A 24,888-nucleotide genomic window follows, 5' to 3' on the forward strand; every position below is an offset into this window, starting at 1 on the left:
ACCTCCTATAGACTCCCCACAGAACGTTTCAACTTACAGCGTATTCAGGTTTCTCAGCCGCCTGAACGTCCCAGGTTGGATCTCTCTAATTCTGTTAAAGCGAAGATCCCTGTGAAGAAAGCAGACACGTGTCCACACGCGACTCAGCGCACTCCGCTGCACACTTCAGCAGTCGCTTTCAAAGTGGCGAGAAGGCGTTTACAAAATTAAATCACGCGGTCTACTCCACAAGTGAATCGTCTCTTCGATGAGCCTAATAAATGTATGAATATTTTCTGAACGGTGGAACAATGATACCACACACAGAAACCTGCTTCAACAACAGCTATGGGAAGAGAAGGCGGGCAGAGGCCTCTCTCTTACCCACTTTAGGAGGCCCATCTCCAGCCTGAATTAAAAACTATAAATTTAACCACTGTGAAAGCCACTGAAAAATAAACAGAAAGACCATTTTCTGTAACAAACAGTCTTAGAAGAATTAAAATTCCTTATTCACAAGCCAGCCCCTTGTGATATAGTCCAATAGGGAATGTCATTGGTTGAATTGTGTCTCCCCAAAATTTGTTGAGGTATTAACCCCCAGTCGTAACCCCGAGTGCCTCAGAAAGGGCCCTTATTTGGATAAGCTCTTTATGGAGGTAATCAGGCTAGAATAAGGTCAACGGGGTGGGTCCTAATCCAACACAACTGGTGCTCTTATAAAAAGGAGAATTTTGGAGACAGGTGCACAGGGAGAACACTGCAGGAGGGTGAAGGCAGGTCAGAGTGATGCTTCTGCACGCCAAGGAACAGATGCCAAAGATGGCCAGCAGCTTCCAGAGCCGGGAAGAGGCCTGGGATGGACCACCACCGCCCTCAGAGGGAACCAGCCCTACGCCACCCAGACTTTGTCATCCGGCCTCCAGTACTGTGAGAGAATGATCTTCTGTTAGAGCCTCCCAGTTTGCTGTCCTTTGTTATGTCAGCCCTGGGAAACCCAAGCAGAGATCTGGGGACAACATTTGGTCCAAATCATAAATGAATGTTTCTTAGGACACTTATTGAACTCTTAAAGTGTTTATAATCTTTTAAGGAATCTGATTATTTTGAGCTAATTTGATTATTGTAAGTGACTTATAGCATTTACTCTAGTGTATGGTTCAATAAGAGGCTTCTCAAAACGCATTCTTGAGTCACTGTCATTATCCGTGCTGCTTAGGAGTCGGTGCATGAAGTGGGGTCTGCTCCAGCACTGCTTCTTTGCCCTGCGTCAAGTTCCTGAGAAGGGGAGGGGGTCACCTTTCCACCCACTGGGGCCACCGCAGCCGGCACACAAGCTTCCAAACTGTGACCCCATCCTGGTTTGGTTTCTTCAGTGATTTCCATCATCTGCCAACTCACTCTCTCCAGCATCATCCCCTCCCCCCACACTGACATGTTATTTTTAAAATAAATGAGATCTTAATTTACATTCGTATTCAGAACATCACAAGTGTTTCCACCTGGGGAACTGCTGGAATTCAGAAACACTGAAGGGGACAGCGTTAGCAGAGGACAGACACGGGGGGATGCAGCCCATGCAAAAGATAAAGATTTTCACTGATGAAACATTGAATATGTGAACTATGGGTCAATCACATATAAGGAGAGAATTCTGACTGGTTAGGATTTTACATAAACACAAATGATTGGAAGGAAGCTCTCTTCCCCGACACATAACAAACACAGGGTTCACAGCACATGGACAGATAAGAAATGTTCTCCTGGAACTCTGTGCCTCCTGCTGCAACTCACAGCAGAGACGATCTGGACGTCGTCTCCTCAAGAAACCAAGCTTCCGCTCCAGAGGGAAGACAGTGGACCCAACACACACCTTTCAACTCTCCATTCCCTGTCAAAATCCACACTCAAACGACACTGAAAAGACAACAGCACCGACACTTTGGAAACTAGAAAGCAAACTAATGAGGGAGAAAGGACCTGCCCACTTAAAGTTAAACCTGAGCAGGCTGCAAAAAAAGCTGCAAAACAACCTTCATTGCATGCAAACCACCCCCAAGTCTAAAATTTAGCACCACCCAACACCTCTGGCAGTGGTGAAGAGGACGGAATCCTCAGTACAATTCACCTGTTTCTAATGTTTTAATGAAACCACTAGAAATTTTAAACTTACATATGTCTGTCACATCACATTTCTGTCAGACAGCACGGGTCTAAGTTAAGATTATTTCACAACCAGCTCCCATCCTCCCACACGTTCTTAGTCGGACAACCAGAAAAAGACTTCTACAAGAAAAAGGTAAAACAGAGGTTCCCTTTCCAACATAGGAGGAATCTTAGCAGAGAATGTACCAGGATATAAAAGAAGGAAATTGAAATTCTAGAACTAAAAAAACACGATAGCTGAAATGAAAAACTCACCACATGGACTTGACATATTGAATATTGCAGGAAAAAAGTATATTTGAAAGCAAAACATGAGAAATTATGCAATCTGAAGAACAGAGAGGAAACAATGCTTATACTCCAGTATTTATACCTGCACACCCCCATCCATATGTGCATCTGCCACAGAGCTCGTGAAAAGAGCCAGAATAAACGTCACCAAATCGGCGTGTTTGGGATGGGCTGACTTGAAGCACAGGCTGCATCTTCACACCCATCACTTTTGGGACTCTGGGGCTGCCTCAGAGACCCTCATCCCCCAGAGCAATGGAAAGAGCAAAAAGTAGAGGTCTGTGTGGCTCCAACCCAGACAGATGAGAATCAAGACGCCTAAGAAAGAGGAAACCAACACAGTCCTTTCAAACATAAAACCCACAGTCAAGGCCAAAGAGGCGAATTGCACTTTAGGGAGCTACAGGGTGAGACTCAGAAGGGATTTACCTACGGAGGAGCAAGAGCGATTCTCTCGAGCAGCGAGCAGCGTTCTCAGCTGGGCCCCTGATCACCAGCAGCAGCGTCACCCAGGAGCATGTTAGAAAAGCAAATTCTGGATCTGACTGAAACCAACTTAATCAGAGACTCTGGGAGTGGGTGCCGGTGTTTGGATGAACTCTCAGGTGATTTCAGAGCAAGGTGAGGTCGGAAAGTTCTGTTCTCCACTTACGCTGGGAGGCAGCAGCGTACGTATGCGCATTTGTACGTGTGTGCACGCGTGTGAGTAGATACAGGAGTGACGTGTGCACACGTGCACACTCACACACGTGCACACTCACACACACGTGCACACTCACACACGTGCACACTCACACACACGTGCACACTCACACACACGCACAGACACTCGTAGCTGGCGCTCGCTCATGTTCTCTGTTTCCTCCGCATCTGACCGCAGCCCACCTGTCATTGCTGACATCAAGCTTATGTTAAATATAAGGAAACTAAACTCTCCCTTTCCACTTTTAAAGTGTTGTCTGCACATGTCTGGACAGACAGACCCTTAACCCTAGAGAGTAAGAGTAAGAAGCGTCATTTGCTCCTACATTACACATTTATGGTGTTTGACAAATACACTTGTTAGTTTTATAATTGTAATCAGGATTTCCACAAATAATCCTAACCGGGGGGAAAAAGCGCCCTGAACTGTAAAAATTAAAGAGCATTTCAAAAAAAACTTCCCGGCTCTTCCCTGGGGCTCACAGCTGTCACCTGTCCCCACAGTGGCGCCTCCCCATCCACTGGGCTCTGGGGCTTGGGAGGGGTGCAGTGGGCAGTCGTGGCCCGGCCCCTGCTCTGCACACGTGCTGGTGCCAGCCCTGCTGTGGCACTTCTCCCACCCAACAATGAATGCGCGGAGCTTCCTCCATGAAGTTGGCCTGACGAGGGAATGGAAATAGATTCTAGAAAGTTCTGGGAAAGCCATACATGGAGTAGTTCCTGAAAGAAGCCAAACACACACAAACATGGAGAGCCGACATCAGTGAGGGTGGCCACAGACGTCCCACTGAAGCCACCACCTTCAGCCTCAGAAGATTCATTCCTGGGACAGCTTGGGAAGGGGCTCACCCCGTCTACAACTCAGGGCCCCAGACCCTAATACATCAGTGACAATAAACCCTCAGGGAACTGGGTGACAGGATGAAGACCACGGTGTGAGAAGTAAGATTCCCTGCAAACATCCATCGCGAGCATTGACTGGATATATGAAGCACGCATGAGGTGGCAGCCTCAGAGAATCCCAGCGTGTCCAGGGATCGGGCAAGAGCTCCTAGAAGTGAGGCTGCAGGGCCAGGTCATGGCCTCTTCACGGTCCGCGTCAGCACCACAGCAACATCCTGGGGAAAGGGCCAGGTGGCTGGGGCACACTCCAGGTGGCTGGCTGAAGCAAGAGGGAGAATTAAGATCAGGCTAGAAGAAATTCCTTCACCTGGCAAATAAGAATTCAAAAGCTAAGAAAGATTAGATAATCTGCCTAAGGCCACTCAGTCTGTAAGTAGAACTAGAAATGCAATTAGAATCAGCCCAGGGCTCCTTTCTCAGCATAAAATTGCTTCCACTGGCAGCTTCCGAGGCAGCTAATCTCGTGGTAGAATTCACAAGACGTTGCTCCAGACTCACAGTCAAGGGTTCTTCCGAATGTCACAGAGCTGCTCAGCCGCTGACCTACTTAGGGGACGCGGGAAGCCAAGAAGAGTAGCCTGGAATAACTATTAAAAATGAAATATGAATTTTCAAGTCTCAAAAACAGAACTCGGGTCCATTTACATTTTATATTTAAAAGCAAGCAAGCTCAAAGTTTCTAAGGCAAGGAGTGTTGGGTGGTTTTGTTTGATTTGGTTTTTAAGGTTTCCATTATTCCAAAATCTTGATGGAATCTAAAACTTACGAGGAAAAAAAAAAAAAAAAAAACCATCAAGAATTGTAGTGTTTGAGATGAAACATCGAACTATGAGTTTATATGTAATATCAAAATCATAATTCATTACACAGCCATAGAATAATTGAAGGTTAGAACTAAAAGAGAAGTTAGAGAACTAAGTTACATAAAATGTACAAACCACACAATAATGCTTAATTCCCTCATGAAAAAGTTACTATGAATAAAGGATAATCACTAGAGATTGTGTATGAAGTTCATTTTACTACAATCTTAAATAATACTGATTTTTAAAATAAGATAATTTTGACTTTTACCATTTACAGAAGTGGCACATGTTTTAATTTATTTTTAAATAAAAAGGAATTAAGACTAATTGGTCAACAAATACAAAATTAAACAGTATATTCTGTTTTGTATGAGAACCAAAAGTATTTCAATTACAGATGGAAAATTCAGCCACGTCAGAAAGTCAACACTTGACAAAAGTTACTTCTACAATATCATCACTCTTACATTTTGTTTTGTATTTTGGAGTCATGTTTCTGACTAGCAAGATCCAGAATGTTATTTGAAAATATTTACAAACAATGCATTTCAGAGGTGATTTTTCTTTATTCTCAGTATATTTTTATTATCACCTTCTCTTCATAGTCTGGATTTTTAAAAAAGTGTTTTGGACACCTTTACATGGTACCTAAGACTTTTTGTTACATTTGGGTCACGATGTTAAGAAATCATCTTGAAGCTCACTGCATAATTATTACATTTTTGTGTTCCTCTTTGACATATAGAATTTCAACATGAGTGTTCCTTGTACAGGTAAATAGCCTCAGACCATGGATTCTGTGTTTCTGTAATAAGCATGTTGTACAGTAGTGAGAGCATGCACGTACAACCTAAAGGCTCTTAAACTGTTCTACTCTGCTTCAGAGGGGGAAATATTTAAGGAAATACTTTATTGATTTTAAAAATTAAAATTATAACAGACACGACACCCCCCTCTGACGGCGTGAATCTGGGAACCACGTCACCAGCCCCCACCGCACCCCACCCCACCCCACCCCCAATCTGAATGGTGGATCGTGCCTGTCTTCGGCTCTTGCTAAAAATGCAAAACAGCTAGAGATTTACAATTGCTGGAGAGTCTGAAAGACATCATTTTAAAACAGGCCTCATGGCTTTTTATTAGTATTTGGCTGGCCTGAAATCATTTCCAGTGTTTGCACTGATGTATGCCTTTAGACACTGAAAGAACGCTCAGAAGTTGTGTTTTAGTGTGAAAGGTAGCTCTGTTTTCACATGGGGGATTCATATGGAAACCCGTCGATTTACTTTAATATCTATTAAGATGTCTTTTGACGCACAGTCTTATATGGCACACTAGATTCTTCGTATGATGAGGACTCAATAATGTCATTACTTCCATACTTAACAAACACTAACTGCAGAGCAATTTTGAGTGGGTCACTGCAAAATGAAAACCACTGTAGAGGTTCATGCCCGCACTGCAGCAGCCCAGGAGAAACAGATGCAAAAAGTGGTGAGCTTGAGCTGAACTCCAGAGGAAGAGTCGAAAGGGTCGCTGACGGATGGGCTGTGTGACGCCTCCTGGAGGATGCCAAGCCATCCACTGAGAACAGAGGGGCTTAAGGGGTGGCAGGGGGTGCAGAACAGGTCAGGGGGAGTCACAGGTTCAGTTCAGGTGCCTAAGTCTGAGATGCCAGTTCGACCTCTGAGTGGACGTTCCAGGTGGACATAGCAGGTCTGGGCTCCGAGCAGAAGTCCTGCAGATGAGTGCAAGTGTCTAAGCTGCTGGCACGGTGGGTGGCAGCTCTGGCACAGGCAGCCACAGAACAGGAAGGATCACTTACTGAGACGGTACAGAGCGCGGAGGGGTGGGAACGGGAGGGCAGTGTCCAGGGAGGGTCTGAAGAGCATCAGCTTTCAGAGCACAGGAGAAGGAGGATGCCAGCAGAGCAGCCAGAAATGTGGAAGGAAAACATGTGTTCCTAAAACCGCAGAGGGGAATGGATTCGGGGTAAAAGCTCAACTGCGAGAGACTTCAGCCGACCACCCCAGACCCAGCAATGCTCACTAACATTTTCTGCAAACTGTGCCGCCGTGTCTGTGGAATGCACTTAACGTCCATGTTAAGTAAATTAAAACCTCTCCGGTACAGAATAGTTTTATAGCGTCTTGGAAGAAACCAAATAAAACCGTGCTGAGACTTAACCCCAAACACACTAATCTCCTTCAGAGTTTAAACACGGAACTCACAATGCCTCTTTTGGAGCCTACGAAATAAATAGTTGCTTGAGAATGATGCAGCACGTTTTTCTCATTAAAATAACCAGTTTTTGATGTTTGCTCTAGGAAAAAGTAAATTTAGTTGCTTTGTGGTGCAGAAAATCTAACAGAACCAGAGTTAAAGCAGTTTTTTCAACTAGAAGATTCCATATTCAAAGAACAACAATGAAAAGAAATTGCCCGACTGTATAGAAACAATCCAACTCGCACAGTTTTCAAACTTGGATCTATCCTTGCCCATCACTGGGGTGGGGTGAAGTTATGACTTTGTTGCTGAGCACCGGCATAACGTTCTACTCCAATGTGCAAAATATCAAGTCACGTAACAGTTTATTAACACTATGCTCTGCTCTGGGACAGGCAGTGCCGTCCTACGGGGTGAGCAGCTACGGGAGCCGAACCATCCACCCGCAACCCTCCCCAGCTGCCCCCTCAGCCCGCGGACAGGAGCGTGGAGAGGGGCTGGGCACGATCCTGTACCCACGCTCTGCCGGGTAAGTCCCAACCACCCCAACACAAGCTCATTTTTTGAAATCTGGCATTTTACCTTAAAACATGAAAATGCTTTCCACATTCTGCTCTATATTACTATGACTGCTTTAAAGCAAAACATTTCTAAATGACTTAATAAGAAAGCAGAGGTTTGGCAGCACCTGTGATCTCTCCTTGAGGTGCATACAACCCTGTTTGCTAAGGACTCGGAATCCACCGCAGCAGAGGAGATGCCCCAGGGCACTCAGGCCACACAATCTTGAACCAAAACTCAGACTCTTCCCCACAAATCCTGTTTTCCCCTCGACTTCTCCAACTTGGCTAATGGCCCCATCGATCTCCCGGTTACATGAGCCGAAAGTGTAACCTTGTCCTCGATGTCTCCGTCTCCTCCATCTCCACCCTGCCAAGCCCAAGGCCACTGGCCCCCTTCCATCCCCCACTCCCCTTCCCAAAGAGTGCCCCTCACTGGATCCGAATGACCCTCAGGAGGCCTGAGCCACGTCTGCAAATATTTTATATATAAAATGTATATTATATACATACATCTTTTATATACGAGTGTGTACTTATATAATTTTGTATTTCCCCTATACATCTGAGCGTTAGAAGGAGCCCGCCTGTATGCACGGTGATGGTGTGTCAGGGATATATCTACATCTACGTCCATCCAACACTCTATGATAGTGCGGGTAGATCATATAATTATTAGGAATATCTCTGCATTAGTAAAATGAAGCTTTCTAAATATCTCTTCAGACAAATTTTGCTAATATGTTTTCTGATGGGGATATTAGCAGCTGTTTTGGGGGAAAACATCTTTGTATAACAAATATTTTCACTGTTCTTCATCCACCCAAAGGCCTAAGCTGTCTTTTTGATATGATGTTTGCATGTACTGTGTTTGGATATCCATAAAATGCTAAAAAATCATTAGTATCGTCTCAATGTTCGTGTCCCCCAGGGTGACGGTGTGAGAGGTGGGGACTATGGAAGGTGATGAGGTCATGAGGGTGCAGCTGTCATGAATGAAATTAGTGTCTTCGTAAAAGAGGCCCCAGAGAGCTGCCTCGCCCTTCCCTTATGTGAGGACAATGAGAGAAGTTGCCATTGTCATAAGACACCAAATCTGCAGGTGCCTTGACCTTGGTCTTTCAGTCTTAAGCACTGTAAGAAACAAATATCTATTGTGTACAAGTCCCCAGTCTCAGGTTTTTGTAACAAGAGGCCAAACATACCAAGACACCGCTGCGACAATTAATTTAATGCTATCAAATTGTATTAGTCAGAACATGCCCTGTTGTCGGTTATAGAAACCTGGCCTAAATCCCTTTAGGAGAAGGGGTCATTTCTTGGAGGGCTCCTGGATACCACAGATGCTTGAGGGCAGAATGAACCATCAAGGCTTGGGAAGGGTAAAGATTATCTCAGCTTCTCAGGCCACAGAAAGTGGGGTCTGACCCCCTCTCCACCACTCTCCATGATGGGCCCCTCCTCGTGACCACGATCCCCTCTAATCCCCTCCCTGCAGACAGCTTCCTTAGGGCAGGGGCAGCAGCCTCGGCAGGGGCACACCAGCTCTGCCACAGGTCACAGACGCTGCCATACTGACTTTTCTTGGGAATGAAACATCCCATTATACAAAGCAGATTATACATTTTTCACTGGTATGTTCTGAGGAATTAATGAGATAATGCACATAGAGACTAGTGAGTACCAACTAAAAATTAGCTAAAGTTAAAGAAAAAAGTCAACATCAGTCATAGCACAGGACAGAGGTCACCTGGCACTACCCACTAGGTAAGAACATGGTGCATCTATGAAGTCCCAGTGCCATAGAGCCTCCACCAGCCTGAGATTCAGAGCATCCTAGTAAACCCCACAGGAGATCACCCCACCCCAAACACTTGCTCCAAGAAAACTAGGGGTGGGTGAGGTGACGTGTACTTCCCCCTGACCTGGGCCGCAGGGTGGAGGGGCGCCTCCCCATGACCCAGGATGCAGGGTACAGGGGCAGCTCTGCACTTCCTCTTCTCTGAGGTCTGCTGTGGCTCTGTGCCCCAGAGTCCCTGACCACACTGGCCCCAAGCCATACCCAGCTTCTCCCACTCACTGTCTCTGTTATTGCCCGGTTTGCTTCCTGAGACCAGCTCTTCCAGAGGGTTTCCCAAGTGGAGCACATGGCTGCAGTGACCAGTTCTCTGTATGTAACTCAGCCTCCTCTCCCAGGTACAACAGGCTCCCTGGCAGGGACAGGGTCAGGGAGGGGTAGGCCAGCTCCGGCTTAACCTGGAGCCACTGTCCCCAAGACATTGGCCAGCCCATGCTGCTTGGCTGCCTCTCGAGGCTGAGCCTTCTTGTAGACACTGTCTTTCCCTGGTCCAGTCTCTTTAGAGTGTCCAGACCGTCAGTCAGAGCAAGCACCCGGATCCAACTGGATGTTGGGTTCCAGTTCTCTGTCAGTGGGCTCCTGGCTTCCAGACAAACGCAGAGACTGGCCTGAGCATCTGTGCCAGCATCTCTGAACTTCAGTGAGAGTTAGAAGCTTTGAGTTATTCCAGGAATTTGAGAGCTGTTCTGCCCAGAACATAAAGATCGATCTTGAGGGTGGGGTTTCCCTGTTCCCATTCCTCTAAAAGCTGGTATCCGACTGGGTTCCAGCCCCGCCTTCACGCCATCCTATCAAGTCCTCCAAGGAGCAAGTGGGATAACAACAGTTTAAATCACAAAGAGTGAAAATGTGTTGCTGCCAGAAATAGAATAACATCCTGCTGTTGCTGCCAGAAGACAGAAGCCAGTCCAGGCAGCGCTGATCCGCCCTAAACTTTACCTGCCCCACTAAAAACACAGCCCGAGGTCATGATGCATTTTCAATCAGCCCCACATGCCTTATCTAGGCCTTTTAAAATCAAATTGTCAAATAAGAGTAATCAAAAAGCAATTGAATTTTAATTGTAGATATGTTTGACTTTTGTTTAAATAGTAAATCCACACAACTCGCCAGTTCTCTCCAAACTTTTTCACCCAAATTCCTGGAAGCACAATGCTGCCCAAAGTCTTCTAAAATGGAAAGAGGGGACTCCCTGCATAGAGGTTTCTCCACATCCATGAGGGCAAGAGAAGACGTGTGCTGGGCAGAAGGCAGACAGCCCAGACGCCTGGGGCCCTTTGTTCAAACCCGAAGCAGACAAAATTGTCGAAAGCGACCATCTGCGGATGTCTTTCCCCAGGAAGCAATCCCGGGTGACTTACAGAAGGAGCAGGGAGCCCGGAGGTTGAAGATCCACACGTATTAGGATCTGAGTCTCACCACCCTCTGTCAGCATCTTGCCCACGTGCCGGGAATGGATTCTCGAGAACACGGAAAGAGAATGGAAACCACACCCAAATCGTGTACAGCCATTCTCCAGCGAGAACAACAAGGTTTGTCCTGGAATGAGGGGACCATGCCCAGTCCCTGGCAATTGGAAAGAAGGCGCTTCTCCAGTGACCTTCCCGTCTAGGCGCTGAGCAAACCCGGCAGCTGTCATCTGCTTTGGACCCGCTGTGCTCTGTGAGGAGGTCGACGGCCGGGCTGCTGCAGGTATGGGCCTCTGGCCTGGGACCAGGGCTGACACCCCACCGGGAGAAAAGCTTCTGACAACCCACAGAGAGCCTCAGGCAGCAATGCTCATGGTGTGAAGGGAAGAGGGGCTGGCTCTCTCCCATTAGAGCGAACGGGCTCAGCTCTTCTTCCCCTGGTCCCCTGTGGGCCCACTGAAGGCCTGCACTGTCCCCTCGCCACGAGACCCTTGCTCAACCCAAATTCCTCAGCTCCCTATCTGTGTTCTGCCTTTTGCATAAAGCCTTTTCCTAAGTAGAATGATGAAAATCTTAAGAACGCAAAGTGATCCTCAAACCCCTCCGCCCAGGCAGCAGCAGAGTTCCCAGGGCTTCTGCAACGGCAGCAGGAGGAGGGGGTCCCTGACTCAGTGCCCCCCTGCCCTCACCATGCAAGGCAGAAATGCCCCAAGCTATGTCCTCACTTCCTGCGTAAGGCGCAAGTCACCATGAGCACATCAAGCTCCGTGTGCCTGCCTGGGTTCATGAAGGCCCTTTCTAAATGTACAGATTTTACCAAGGAGACCATTTTAGGAACAATTTCTGACATTGAATGCCGGCCCCGAAATACAGTCCCCCATGCCCTGACCATCATTTTGCCCGATTTTGCAAGCACAGCGACAGCAGCTATTTTCTGGTGCAGACATGATTTCACTGCTGGACAGAGCCTACTGTGGCCAGTTCTTTCAGGCAAGAAGAACCAGGCTCTGGTTCCTGTTCCAGGTACCCTGGCTCTCGTCTAACCTCTAGAGCCACAAAAAACAGTCCAGTCCTTAGCTGGTCCCTCACTCACTGATATCGACAGCGCCTCTGTACCGTTCACCGGCTCTGCTGATGCACATGAGAAGCCTGCTCCAGGAGCATAGGGTGGCCCACAGGTGACCACGATGCTTGCTGCTGTGTGAGGTCACACACGGGGAAGGGACCTGTCCAGTGGCAGCTGGGAGGCAGGATGGGCCATGTTTCGACAAACAAAAAAAGAGGTTGAATTTAGAGAAGACGCCAGCAGAAGGCACGGGTGAGGGCGCAGCCTCCTCAAGGAATCCGCGAGTCCTTCAGCAAGGCCAGGGCACAGGCGCTGGGAGGAGCAGGACAGCAGCTGTGCACGGCAGCATTAGCTGTCGTTCCATTATCTCAAGCCCACAAAGGGTCCCAAAGTCAACGCCACCAAACAAGGTATGTATCCCAGATGGCAGGTGCTCCTCCCGTCACCGCTTCCTTCTGAAAATGTGAGCCAGCACGTGTGCGTTCCCTCCTGTCACACAGAGCCAGCACCGCACACACACTCCACCACCTGCCCTTCTCACTGCCCGTGTTCCAGCTCATTCCACAGCCGTGCGACAAACTGAACGCCTGTGTCCCAAGCTCACTCGCTGAAGCCTGACCCCTGGTGTGACGGTTTCAGGAGGTGCAGCCTGTGGGAGGTGATTAGCTGCTTTAGACGAGATCCAGAGAGCAGGGCCCCATGATGGATTCGTGTCCTTTCAAAAGGAGGAGAGGGAGGCAGGGAGCTGCTTCTCTCACTTCCCACCCTGTGAGGATGCAGGGAGAAAGCGCCATCTGCAACCCCAAGGAGGGTCCTCACCAGAGCCCCAAACCACGCTGGCACCTGGACCTTGGACCCCCAGCCTCCAGGACCGTGAGAAGCACATCTCTGAGTTGAAGCCACCCCAACTTTGGGACTTTGTTATGGCAGCCCGTGCTGACTAAAGGAACAGTATGTAGATAGCGTCCCCCTTGCTTTTCCCAGCAGCTCAGCCAGCTGCCGCCCGACCATGGGATTCCCAACCAGGCCCCTCCTGGAGGGCATCTGAGTGTCCTCGTCTTGCGCTGTTATAAATAGTACTGCAATGACTAGCTTGTGTACATACCATTTTGAATATTTGTTCCCATATTTATGGAACAGGCTCCTAGAAGTGGTGTTGCTGGATCAAAGGATAAACACATGTAAAAATAGTCAGCATGTGTTGTGCTGAGCGTTGGTAACTCTTATGAATACATTTAATCCTTACAACCCCAGAAGCTGTCTGTCACAATCCCGACTTACAGAAACTTGTCCTGGGCAGACCATAGCGTATGACTCTGCTGAGAGCCAGATGCCTACAGGTGGCTCTTTGTTCTGGCTCGAGCTGTGAGGCTGCAGTGCCTCTGGGTAAGCCCCCAGTGGGTGGATCTCAGAGCTCAGACTCCTTCCAGAAGAGATAAAGGCTGGAGCAGAAAAGTGACAGGATCAGATGACTGTATCAGAAATTGCCCTGGCACAGTGTGGAGGAAAGGCTGAGAAGCATAATCCTGGAGACGAAACAGCCGACAGAGGCACCACACAGGGGGAACAGGAGAGCAAGGGAGGGGGCCACAGGGTGGCTCCCGGCTCCTGGCTGGGGAGCCCGGTGCTGGTGCCAAGGAGAGCAAGAAGGAGCCCAGCACTCACTGGAGCAAAGAGACCATCAGCTGACTGCAGGGAGAGGTCTGACCACAGGAGGCACCTGAGCCCAAGGCAGGTGCACTGCTATTCTCTCCAACCTCCCTTTTCCTGATTGTGCATACAGATCCCATCCCAATCACATCTCTGTGGGCTGACTTCAATTTGCCCATCTTAAAATAAGGCGCATACCCACAGCACAGGGATCTCCCAAGCGTCGTCTGACCAGTGGAGATAACAGTGGGACTAGACCACGCCTCGCCAGTGGAGGCTGGCCGTCTGTGCAGGTGCTCCTGCACGTTCCTGCAGGGCGTGCTAAGAACACAAGGCCCCAAACCCTCTTTGCCTGGGCTAATCCTCTGAGCTGTGTTTGCAGCTAGCAACCTTGAAGGGTGGGGTACCATCTCCTCCCAGTGAAAGAGCAAGCCCTCCCACCGCACCAGTGGTGATTGCCCCAAGCTCTCCTGCATCCAGCTGGGTCCACCTTCATTGCCCCACGTGAGTGGGGAGCAGGGGGGACCGAGGCTACCGTGAGGCTCCAGCCAGTGTACTGGGAGTGATGAAGCCCTTTGTCTCTGACCCAGGGGCCTTGTGTCTCTTGCCAGCATCTGTGAAAGAGAAGCAGACCTCAGCCCCTCCTTCCTCAGTCTGGACACGGTCCTTCCAATAAGTACAGCCGAATCACTGCATTAGGCGCCTGTGGCAGTCAAGTCACACTCTACTAGATTGAGTTTGGTTCAACCGAAGCTCCTGACACTGCATCACAGGAACTGCTTTGAAGGCACGCTCACCCTCCCCCGCAAACCTGGCGTTTATGCAGCTGTTTTTAAAAATATACTTTAACTCAATGCAACAGATGCTGAGCAGCCCTGAAACAGCAGGTGTCATGACTAGAAATCACAGGATTTTTGTATACTATTATATATTTCGTTTTTTGTTTTTAATGCCTGTCTAATTGTTTGTCATTTCACAATTAGAGGAAGCATACAAATACACACACACACACACACACACACACACACACACACGCACACACACACTACAAACCACAAATGAAACGACTGAAGGAATTAGGGAGAAGGAGGAAGGAAACGAGGTTAATACACGCAGGTGCTGGGGTGGGATACGAAGGTCTCCATGCGTCCAGCAACCAAAGCAAAGAGAAAAGCCGATCAAGTACGAGGAGCGTTAGATCCAAATGGACCGTCAGCCAACTGTCTGGGTAAAGGGAAGTTTTTACTGATACTGAGACATAAGCAAGATTTCCCACGAGACTCCACGTGAATATCAGACACGTCACTGTGGTCAGCAGCATCCCACACGGCATGCCACAGCGATTCCGCGTGCATGTTCTGTTGCCCCTCACTGTAGAGGCATGATTTTAATGTGTAATTCAATAAAAGCAGCAATTCCAGTTTCATCCTGTTTATCTTGGCTCTTTCTGCTCTCTGCCTCGCTCTCACGCATCAGCTAATCCTCCAGGCATGTGTGGCCTGCATGTGTAATAGGGATGCACTCTCCTTTATCCAAGTAGCTGAAATTAAAACAAACAATGCAGATCAGCCAAAGAGAAAACGCATGGTCATGGAAAGCATAAGTCAGGGGTCAGAGGCTGGATGTACGTGTCGCTCCACCCGGTGACCAGGTGTTTCTGGACAAAGGACAATCACAGAGCCCCCACTTGCACATGAAATGGGCCCCTAGTCCCGTGCACTTGCTGCTCGGGTCCTAGACAGGATTGTCTCATGGACAAACACTGGCCAGGGCAGGATGCCCACAGGCCAGAGACCATCCCTCCAGAATGCCGAGGGTGCCTGCCCCTGACAACCCCAGGATCCATTACTTACCAGCACAATTATTAATAACCCTCTTACACCTACAAATGTCCCAGTTTGTGTGACAAATTATGCAATCACCCAAAAGTGCTCTAAGGGGATCCGTAAGTAGCTGATCTCTGCAAATGCTACTTTGTGAGACTTTATTGAAGGCACATCTGAAAACCCGCACCACTTAGGTGAGTGCATAGTGCCCAAGACCGGGGGTCTAAAAACAAAGGTCTGGGCCCAGCCTGCCACTCTGGGTCCTTGGTCAAGTCGGCTGGTCACTCGGGCCTCAGTCTCTTCAGGGAGACAACAGAAAGCCAGCCCCCGCTTGCCCTGGATCTTGTAGAGGGAAACAATGAGAGAAAGGCCATGTGCATGTATGTACGTGTGCGCGTGTGCACATATGAAATGTCATCCAGGGAGTATTGCTAGCTGCAGCTGTTCTATTACCCACGTGTTGTTTTTCAAAGTAAATACTAATTCAAGAGTTTTCTTTTTTAATATGGAAAGTCTTAGATTCCTAAAATCGTTAAAGAATGAACGTTATTTTATGTTTTGTTTTCTATCATAGGTCACATAGTCATCCAAATCTGGTGATAGGATAAACCATTTTTCACAAAACATCTCAAAGGAAAAGCTCTGATAGAAATACTGTAAAAAATGTCCCCACGCCTCCAGCCATCCACTTAGGACTCTCTCAGCCCAAGTCTGCTCTGTGCGGTGGGTAAACTATGCACTCGCCTTGGAACACTGCAGCCGTCCCTCTGGGTTCTGTGGACTGAATGTTTATGTCCCTCTACATGCACATGTTAAAATCCCCACCCCCAGAGTGATGGCTTAGGAGACAGGGCCTTCAGGAGGTGTTTGGGTCACGAGGGTGGAGCCCTCATGGGTGGGATCGGTGCCCTTATAAGACGAGACCAGACAGAGACGATTTCTCTTCTCACCATGCGAGGTTATGGTAAGAAGATGAGACTGGTGCCCTTAATAAAAGGCCCCACAGGGCTCTTTCTCTAGCCTGTGAGGACACAGTGAGAAGGCCACCTGCGAGCCAGGAAGTGGGCCTTCACCGACACTGGATGTGTCGGCCCCTTGATCTCGAACCTCCCACCTCCAGAGCTGAGAAAAATAAATTTGTCATTTAAGCCACCATGTCTGTGTTAATTTGTTAACAGCAGCCTGAGTGAGAAACTGGACTTATGAAAGTATTGGAGGGGCTACTGTTGAAGAATTATAACCACAGTTTTCAAGCTGGGGCTGCCTCTTTACCATCACGGTCATGGCATATAAAAAGTCGTGAGAAAATGCCTCCTTGCAAGGAGGACAGGGGGCACTGCTAAGAAACGGAGCAGGCCGAGCCCTGCAGGCCGTGTCGGCCCTTCCCAGGCCAGCACCACTGGTGGCACGTGGGTCGGCAGCCCTCATCCTTGGGAAGGAACCCGTCTGCTGGGTTTGCTGCATCGTGGACTGAAGCTTTTGTAAAATACAATACAAACGTGCTTCAATGCACAGCAATGTCAAGCGGCTCCTATACGCTCGTTTGCGGCATCTTTACTTGTATAGGCGACCTCTGTGGAACCAGCGACTGCGAGGGCTGCTCTGGGCAAGGGCAGTTCAGGGCACCAGGTGAGGAAGCTCCAGCGGAGCACTGGTTCCCTGCCCACCCAGTGTGGTGTTGTCCTGCAGGAGGGGACGGTGGTGACAAGGCTCTTGGCTGCAGGGAGCGCGGTGCTGGGCACATGCATCTCCAGCTTTGACATGCTCAGGAACAGCTGAACAGGAGCCATTGCCACCGTCCCCAGACAGCAGGAGCTGGAGCTGTGAGCAGGAGCTGGAGCTGGAGCTGTGCCTGTGTGAGCCACGGGCCGCCTCTGGCCATGTCAGCATCTCCCTTCCCAGGGCCCCGCACTGCGGTCTTAGCAGCATCCACACCCATCCAAAATCTCAGATCCAGAAAGAAGGCTGGGGTCATAAGTGGTGGGTAGATGCTTGGAATACAACTGTCAGGAGTTTTATTTATGCTACCTTGCCCTGGAATGCAAGGCCGTGAAGGCAAGTCTGTCAGGCATCACCTGCACATAACCTGCCCATGGTAGGCCCCAGCATCCACTCAGTGGCCTTACTGAGCAAAGGAGGCCCAGCCCCAGGACCATGCCCGGGGAGGCCCTGCGGGGCTGCAGGTCTCCCGCACAGCCAGCTCCCACTGTGCTTAGGACCCCAGGACAGAAGCATGCTCTGGGCCTAATGGGATTGCAGCTCGCCATACGCAAGGGCTGTGTCCTGTAGCTTTGTTTCTCCAGGCACAGAGCTTGAGCAAGGGGACAGCCTCAGGGGTAGGGACCAACCCATCGCCCTCGCCACCATGCCACCTTGTCCAAGATTCTAGAGTCTCTCGACCAGTAATCCCAGCCCAGCCTCCCAAAGGCAGGAGTCAAACTAACTCAACTCTTGAGTAATCTCTTAATTTTCTAAAAAAATCTGGTTGGTGAAAATATTGAGAAATGCATGTAAATAAAGAGCAAAGATCAAGGCAAAAAAAAAAGCTAGTCTTTCTCCAATACACACTTCCGGAGGGGGGAAAAAAAGCTGAGAGAACGGTACAAAGCACAACACAGACAACTTTATTTCCAAAGACTGGCTTTGGGAAATAAATCAAGATATTGACCTTTTCAGAGGCAGAACATACATTAATGTTTACACTGTGGTTTTAGGTTTCTGGGGTTTCCTGATTAGCAATGTGAAAACGCAGTGATGATATTTAACTACTGGACTTCTCTGGACTTAGTGACATATATACTTCCTAATGAAGGTGATACTATCATTTGGTTTTGTAATGTGTAATACTTTACTAATCGTAACATTGTAATCCTTGTTTTATTGAGTTTAAGTTTTTATGATCAAAGTGTGGAAGACAACTTTGCTGAGGAGAGAGTTAAAATGTTGTAAGCCTTGTTAATGTCCTATAACATCATCACCAAAATCAGGAGGCAGGCAGGAAGACGAGAGGGGAGGAGATTGCAGATTGCTAGATTCCTCTTCCTGCAGAGCAGCAAGTCCTCAGGGACAGTCTAAAGTAAACTGGACGTGACAGCCTTGGCAGTTAAAAGTATCATTGAAAACAGTGTAAGTAAAAAGTGACTCTTTCCAAGGAGTGAGACTGCTCCAGTGGGGAGGACATTTTATTCTTCATTTTAGATTATTCTGCATTTTTTCTAAGAATGGGTATTCCCTTAATTAAGACTAAATGAATGAATAAAATAGGCAGCCCAGTTCCTAGACCAGAGACGCATGGGGCCTGGTTGCTGAGCCTCTGCAGGACAGACTCCCCAACGCCCAGGACCCTGGTCACCTGCCCAGCCCTTTTCCCTCCACAATCAGGACTCTTGGAGATTTCCAGGCTCAGACACGCTCCCCAGTGTCTTCTAGAGGGTGACCTACAGCTACCATGTTTTCTGGAGCAACAGTCAATAAGTACATGGAAGGCAGGTTGAGCCTCTCCCTGCGGCAGCTTTGGGCCGTGATAGCTGGACCTGGCTGCCCAGCTCCCATCAGCATGAACAGAAACAGAGATCTAAAGGAAGCAAACATGGAAAACCCTACTCAAAGCCTGCTGCAGACTGACTGAATTGTGGCCCCAAGTCCATATATTAGAAGCTTAATTCCCACTGTAACTGTTGAGGGTGGGAAATGCTATTATGGTCATTGAAAAGTGAGGCCTTGAAGAGGTGATCTGGTTGCAGGTCCATGCTGTAGTGAATGGATTAATAATGGTGGTCAGGGGTGTGGTGCTGAGGGCTTCAAAGGAGAGCATGTGACAGTTTCCCTCTTTCTTCTCTGCCATTTTCCGCCATGTGAGACCCCTGTGTTGCTGTAAAGCCACCAATGAAGGAGACGCTCACCAGGTGTGTTCCCTGGACTTTAGACTTCCCGGCCTCTGAAATCGTAGGCAAAAAATTTTGTTTTCATTATAAATCACCCAGGTTCAGGTATCTATGTTATAAACAACAGAAATGGACTAGTACAAAGGCCTTCCCTGCCCTCCAGGTCCAGAGCAGAAGCCACACCTGGAAACAGCCTGCTCCAGACTCACACCTGAGTGGCTGAAGGACTGCAGGACAGGAAAGAGCAGGGTGAGCTGCTACCTTCCCACCTGGAGAGCACCTGCAGCCACCTCTTCCCTGGCAGCAGCTCTGAGGCCAGCTCTAGCAAAGGGTGATCACCACGTAGCTGTGTCTCCCATGCAGGACCTCTGCCCCCCACCACAGGATCCACATGCCCAGAGATCTGGCATGGGTACCTGCAGAAACTCGGCATCACGGGCTGGGGCCACAGCCACAGGCCCCAAGCCCTGCAGTGGTTAGAGGATGAAAGAGCCACCCTATGTATGGTGCTTACTCCTTCCAGTCTCCAGAAAGTCCACCAGCCAAGCCACCATCCTTCAGACAAGTGTAGCTCAGCTAGGACCCCTGTAGGAATGCCCATCTGGTCCCATGCCCTATCCTGCACCAGGCCTGCTCTGCCCCCACGTCTGAGGACAGAGGACCATGCCTCCTCCAAGCAGACAGGGCCATTTTTAAGAGCAGGGACCCTGCCTGTCACACTTCCTGGAACTCCCACCTCCTCCTCAGCATCCCCAGTCCTCAGATCAGGCGTGGCAGGCTTGTCCCCCAGAAGGCTGGGTAGGAAGGGACCATCACTGTGTCCGTGTCACAGGAAAGCAGGCGCAGGCAGAGGAAACAACAGGGTGGGACAGCACCAACGCGCTTGCTCACGGCTCTGAATGTCAGTTTCACAGACTTTCACTCCATGAAATATCACTCTTCTTTTGATTTTTTCAACCACTTAAAAATGTAAGATGCATAAATCTTGGGCCAGAGAAAACCAGGCCCAGCTGGCCCAGGGCCCGGTAAGGGGGACCCTCTCCAGGCTCCACGAATCTGGTTCTGTGTGGAGCCCTTGCCCATCCTGTCCCAGAAGATGAACCTATTCCTTTCTTTTGTGTTTTGGGGGCTTGTGTTCAGGCCACATGTAAACACAACCAATGATTGCAAAGCTGCCCGCTCTGCCTTATGAAGATGCAGCACAGATCTATTTGCTTATGCGTGCTGTTTCCTCGGAGGAAAAACATCCAAAACTTCTTCCTTGATTGTTAAAAAAGAAATCAGTATTTTTCCTGCTTTCCAGACCAAAAAAAATTGGCCAGAACTGCGTACAAGTGGACTCCTTCCAAGGCCATTTTTTTCTGCTCCAGAAAGCCCCCCCGTGGGGCTGAGACTGAGGACGGCAGTGGCATCGGAGGGGAGGGGCCACACTCATCTCCTGGGCACACAGGGAGGCGTGCAGAAACGACTGCGTGAAAGAGCCTGAAATCCGTCATTTCCAACTACGTATGTCAGTGAAAACATAAGCCGGCTGACATTGTTCTAGTTAGAAACTGCCGTGAAAACGGCAAATAAACGGGAGCCAGTGCCCAGCAGACCAGGTGAACACAATCCCAGGCAATGGGAAATGGCAGCTCTCATTTTTGCTCAGAACTTGTATGTGTCTTCCTGTTGTGAAAACAGGACACCGGTGCAGATATGTGGCCATGTCTTCTAATTAAAAGAACATACCACGCTGTACGGCAGGGCAGGGTGTTTTCTGCTGAAATCCAAGGACACGCACGAGGGTCTACAAGTTCTCTGGGGGAGCCTGCTTTCCAGCCCTGGCCTGTGGCAGCTTCCCTGGCTGAGAATGTCAACGGCCAGGGGAACCAGGAGCTGAGAACTTCCAAGCACTGAGACACTCTGTCGGGCAGCTTCGCTGGGCCACCTCTCTGCCCAGCCCAGCCCCTGCCATCTGAGTGTCTTCCACACTCACGGTTAAGGTAATGGTATGTGGGTGCAAATACACACAGACGTATGTTCCAGGCAAGTGCAGCACTCGTCACACTGCCCTGAGTAGGCTAGTCCATCTCTTCTAACCGGGCAGCAGGTAGGAGTGACATTGCCCACAGGGGAAGTAATACACAGGCCTGAAATCAGGCCCCACCTGTGCCACCTAACTGGCTGTGACTTCCTAGACAAAGACCTTGACCACTCTGAGCCTCAGTTTACTCGTCTATGACCTCAGGGGGACAATATCACCTGCCCTGCAGGACCACTGTGAGGACTAAATGAAATGACATGTGTGAACTGAGAAACTGTCCAGAGGGATAGGGGGAGGCAGCAGGCGGAGGGCCTATGGACGCCCTCCCCAAGGAACGGGGGGTCTGCCGCCAGCATGCAGGGGCCACCTTGGGAAGGGATGCATAGCACCTTGCGAGGGGACCACGTCTGGACCCACAGTGAGGGGACCGGCTGCAGCACCAGGCTTGACTGCCCTGGGTGCATGCCCGCACAGCCATCTCTGCCCGTCTCCTTCGTTGCAGAGGGATTGCTCCTGGACACTCCGAGGACAAAACGTGCTGAAAAGCCTTTGAAGGCTGTGCAGTTCCGTTCCGCTCCTTTATGCCACACCAAGCAGACAGGTTCAGAGATGTGAGTCCATTTGCCTCAAATCATACAGCCCAATGGGGCAGGACTTCAGGGGACTTCGACCAAGAGGTCCCTACGGCCCTCTTCTCCCCGGACACGGTCTCAGTAGCCCCTCACCCTGCTTGGTCTGAAAACAGAGCAGCGCTCAACATTCCCCAACTTTAACTTGGCTGAGACGCATGTACTGACAGAAAGACTAGTTTGATTTCAATACAACCGTCTACCATGAAATGCTAGATCCACTTCAAATTTAACTTAGAAAACAAGACCATGTGACATCTCCCCCACATATGAGACCAGTTGTGGTGACTCCAGAAGAGAAAAGCGTGCTTGGCTGGTGAATTCCTGTCCCCCTAACAATAGGTCGATGCCCAGACTGGCCAGTGGAAAGTCTGACAGGAGCAGATTCCCAGCTGTCTGTCCGCTATTCAGGCCTCTTTGTTCTGGGTTCAGACGCCTGTGGATCAGTTCAAATGCCTCTAGCCTGGGGCCATCGGATTCAACTGGTCTCAGCGGCTTTTCCTGACAGTAACCACATGGCCAGGAACAATGGATTCTACACACAAATGATGAAGACTTCACCACACACTCCTGAATCTCTGTAAATTCCTACTGGGGGAAATAATGCTGCAATAGATTCACCTAATTTAACTAACTGGTGAAAAGTTAAGAATCAGGTTGCCAAATTGTTGACGTGGGAAAGTTTTTATTTTTGGAAGAACGTCTTCTAATAAATGCAGAAGGAAGCACGGACAGGTGATCTGAGGCCAGGAGCCATGGTCTACTCCACTGACCTACTTCACTAATCCACTACACTAACCTGCTGCACTAACCTAGTATACTAACCTACGGCACTAATCCACTACACTAACCCACCACACTAACCCACTGCGCTAACCTACTGTACTAACACATTGCACTAATCTACTGCACTAACCCACTGCACTAACCCACTGTACTAACCCACTGCACTAACCCACTGCACTAACCCACTGTACTAACCCACTGCACTAACCCACTGAACTAGCCCACTGCACTAACTTAGCATACTATCCTACTCTACTAATCTGTAATACTAACCCACTGCACTAACCCACTGCACTAACCCACTGCACTAACTTAGCATACTATCCTACTCTACTAATCTGTAATACTAACCTACTGCACTAACCCACTGCACTAACCCACTGCACTAACTTAGCATACTATCCTACTCTACTAATCTATAATACCAACCTACTGCACTAACCCACTGCTCTAACCTACTGTACTAACCCACTGCACTAACCTAGCATACTATCCTACTCTACTAATCTGTAATACTAACCCACTGCACTAACCCACCACGCTAACCCACTACACTAACCTACCGCACTAACCCACTGCACTAACCCACTGCACTAACTTAGCATACTATCCTACTCTATTAATCTGTAATACTAACCTACTGCGTTAACCTACTAAACACTTCGCAGTGCCAATCTACTCTGCTAACCTATTGTGCTGACCTGCCGTAGTGACCTACCACATAACCTACCATGTCACCTACTGCGCTGACCGACCACGCCAGCCCAGCGCACTCACCTGCTCCACTCACCTGCAGGGACCCCGAGACACTCCCCGTTGAGTCCCTTGTTCTGACGGTTAAGCTAAGAACATGGGTACCAGGTGTCTCAAAACAAAGGAATTGGAAGGCAGAATTTTAAGAAGGTCAGAATGAGCAGCTCCCTCGGCTGGCAGCGAACGGGGACGGTTGTTTGCAGACACTGGGACGTCCACAGACAGAGGAAGGCAGAGGGAGCACAGGGCCCAGACGCTGTGCAGTGGAGAAGCCAGCAACCCCAGGATGTGCAGCGACAGGGGCCACGCTGGGCGGGCACTGGGCTGCAGGTGTCAGGCCACCATCGGCCTCCTCCTCCCTCTTGTGACTCGTCAGGTTTCAAGCCGACACGGAACCAAGCACATGCCACGATGCCCTGTTCTGCAGCCCCCCAGGACTCTGGCCCCAAAGAAGAGCTTCTATGGCCACTGACGAAACCTGGCCCCAAGGAGCGTGTCCAGCAGGACACGTGGGAACAACGAAAAGTCCACCCGTAGCGCGCACTGGGCAGAGGACAGCCCGAGCCTACACGCAGGAATCGCGGCAGCCAGCGCCGGGTCGGGTGGAGACTGGACGGTGGGCTGCGCTTCCCTCCAGACCCGGCGCCTGCCAGTGCCTCTCGCCAGCGCGCCACGCCTGCCCTCCCTGTGTCCTCTGCTCCCCACATTAAGAAGGCCACTAACCTTCACCCCTCCCAGCCCCAGCCCTGCAGGGACCCAAGGACGAGCCGCACAGGACAGAGTGGCCAGCCCCTGTCACAGTGCTCTCTCTTGCACTAATCCTTACACGAGTCACACAAAGCCTTCACACTTCTGGGGTTATGACGCCAACATCAGGGGTGAGAAGGAAACGTGTTGCTACAAGGTGGGACGCCATGGGGCAGCCTGCCTGGGACCCTGGCAGGGGCATCCACCTGACCCCTCTGCCTTGGTTTTCGTCCTTGTCTGGAAAATGCAACCAGCGGCAGTGCCCATGCAGGGCCTGTGGGGAGAACTGGAGACAGCAACCCCATGGCAGGTGCTCAGGGAGTTACAGCGAGGGTCACGCACCCAGACAAGGACCCCTTGGCGCTCAGCAGGGGAGAGGAGGGGACAGCTGAACATGCGGGGAAGAACTCCTCAGCCACCAGCCTGGTCTCACCATAGAGAAAAACGCACACACAGAAAAGCGGACCGCTGGTGGAGTGGCAGGGGTGCGTGAGGCTGCACACAGATGTGCATGACGCAGGCGGTCTTGTCATGGTCAACACAGAATGAGCAACTTCGTTAACAGATGTGCGGGGGACAGACAAGTGCACACGCCCGTTGTGGGCTGCAGGGTCACAAACA

At 49.6% G+C, this 24,888-nt stretch overlaps 1 protein-coding gene across 1 annotated transcript in view; it reads right to left on the minus strand.

The window, feature by feature from the left end:
• The window catches only part of PXDN (peroxidasin), a 95,811-nt gene that overhangs the window by 53,666 nt on the left and 17,257 nt on the right, over nt 1-24,888 (minus strand). The window contains exon 2 of the mRNA XM_063078723.1: nt 38-109. Coding sequence (XP_062934793.1) covers nt 38-109 — 72 coding nt within the window. The remainder of the gene's footprint in view (nt 1-37; nt 110-24,888) is intronic.

The sequence above is a fragment of the Cynocephalus volans genome, chromosome 14, assembly GCF_027409185.1.
Source record: "Cynocephalus volans isolate mCynVol1 chromosome 14, mCynVol1.pri, whole genome shotgun sequence".
Taxonomy (NCBI): Eukaryota; Metazoa; Chordata; class Mammalia; order Dermoptera; family Cynocephalidae; genus Cynocephalus; species Cynocephalus volans.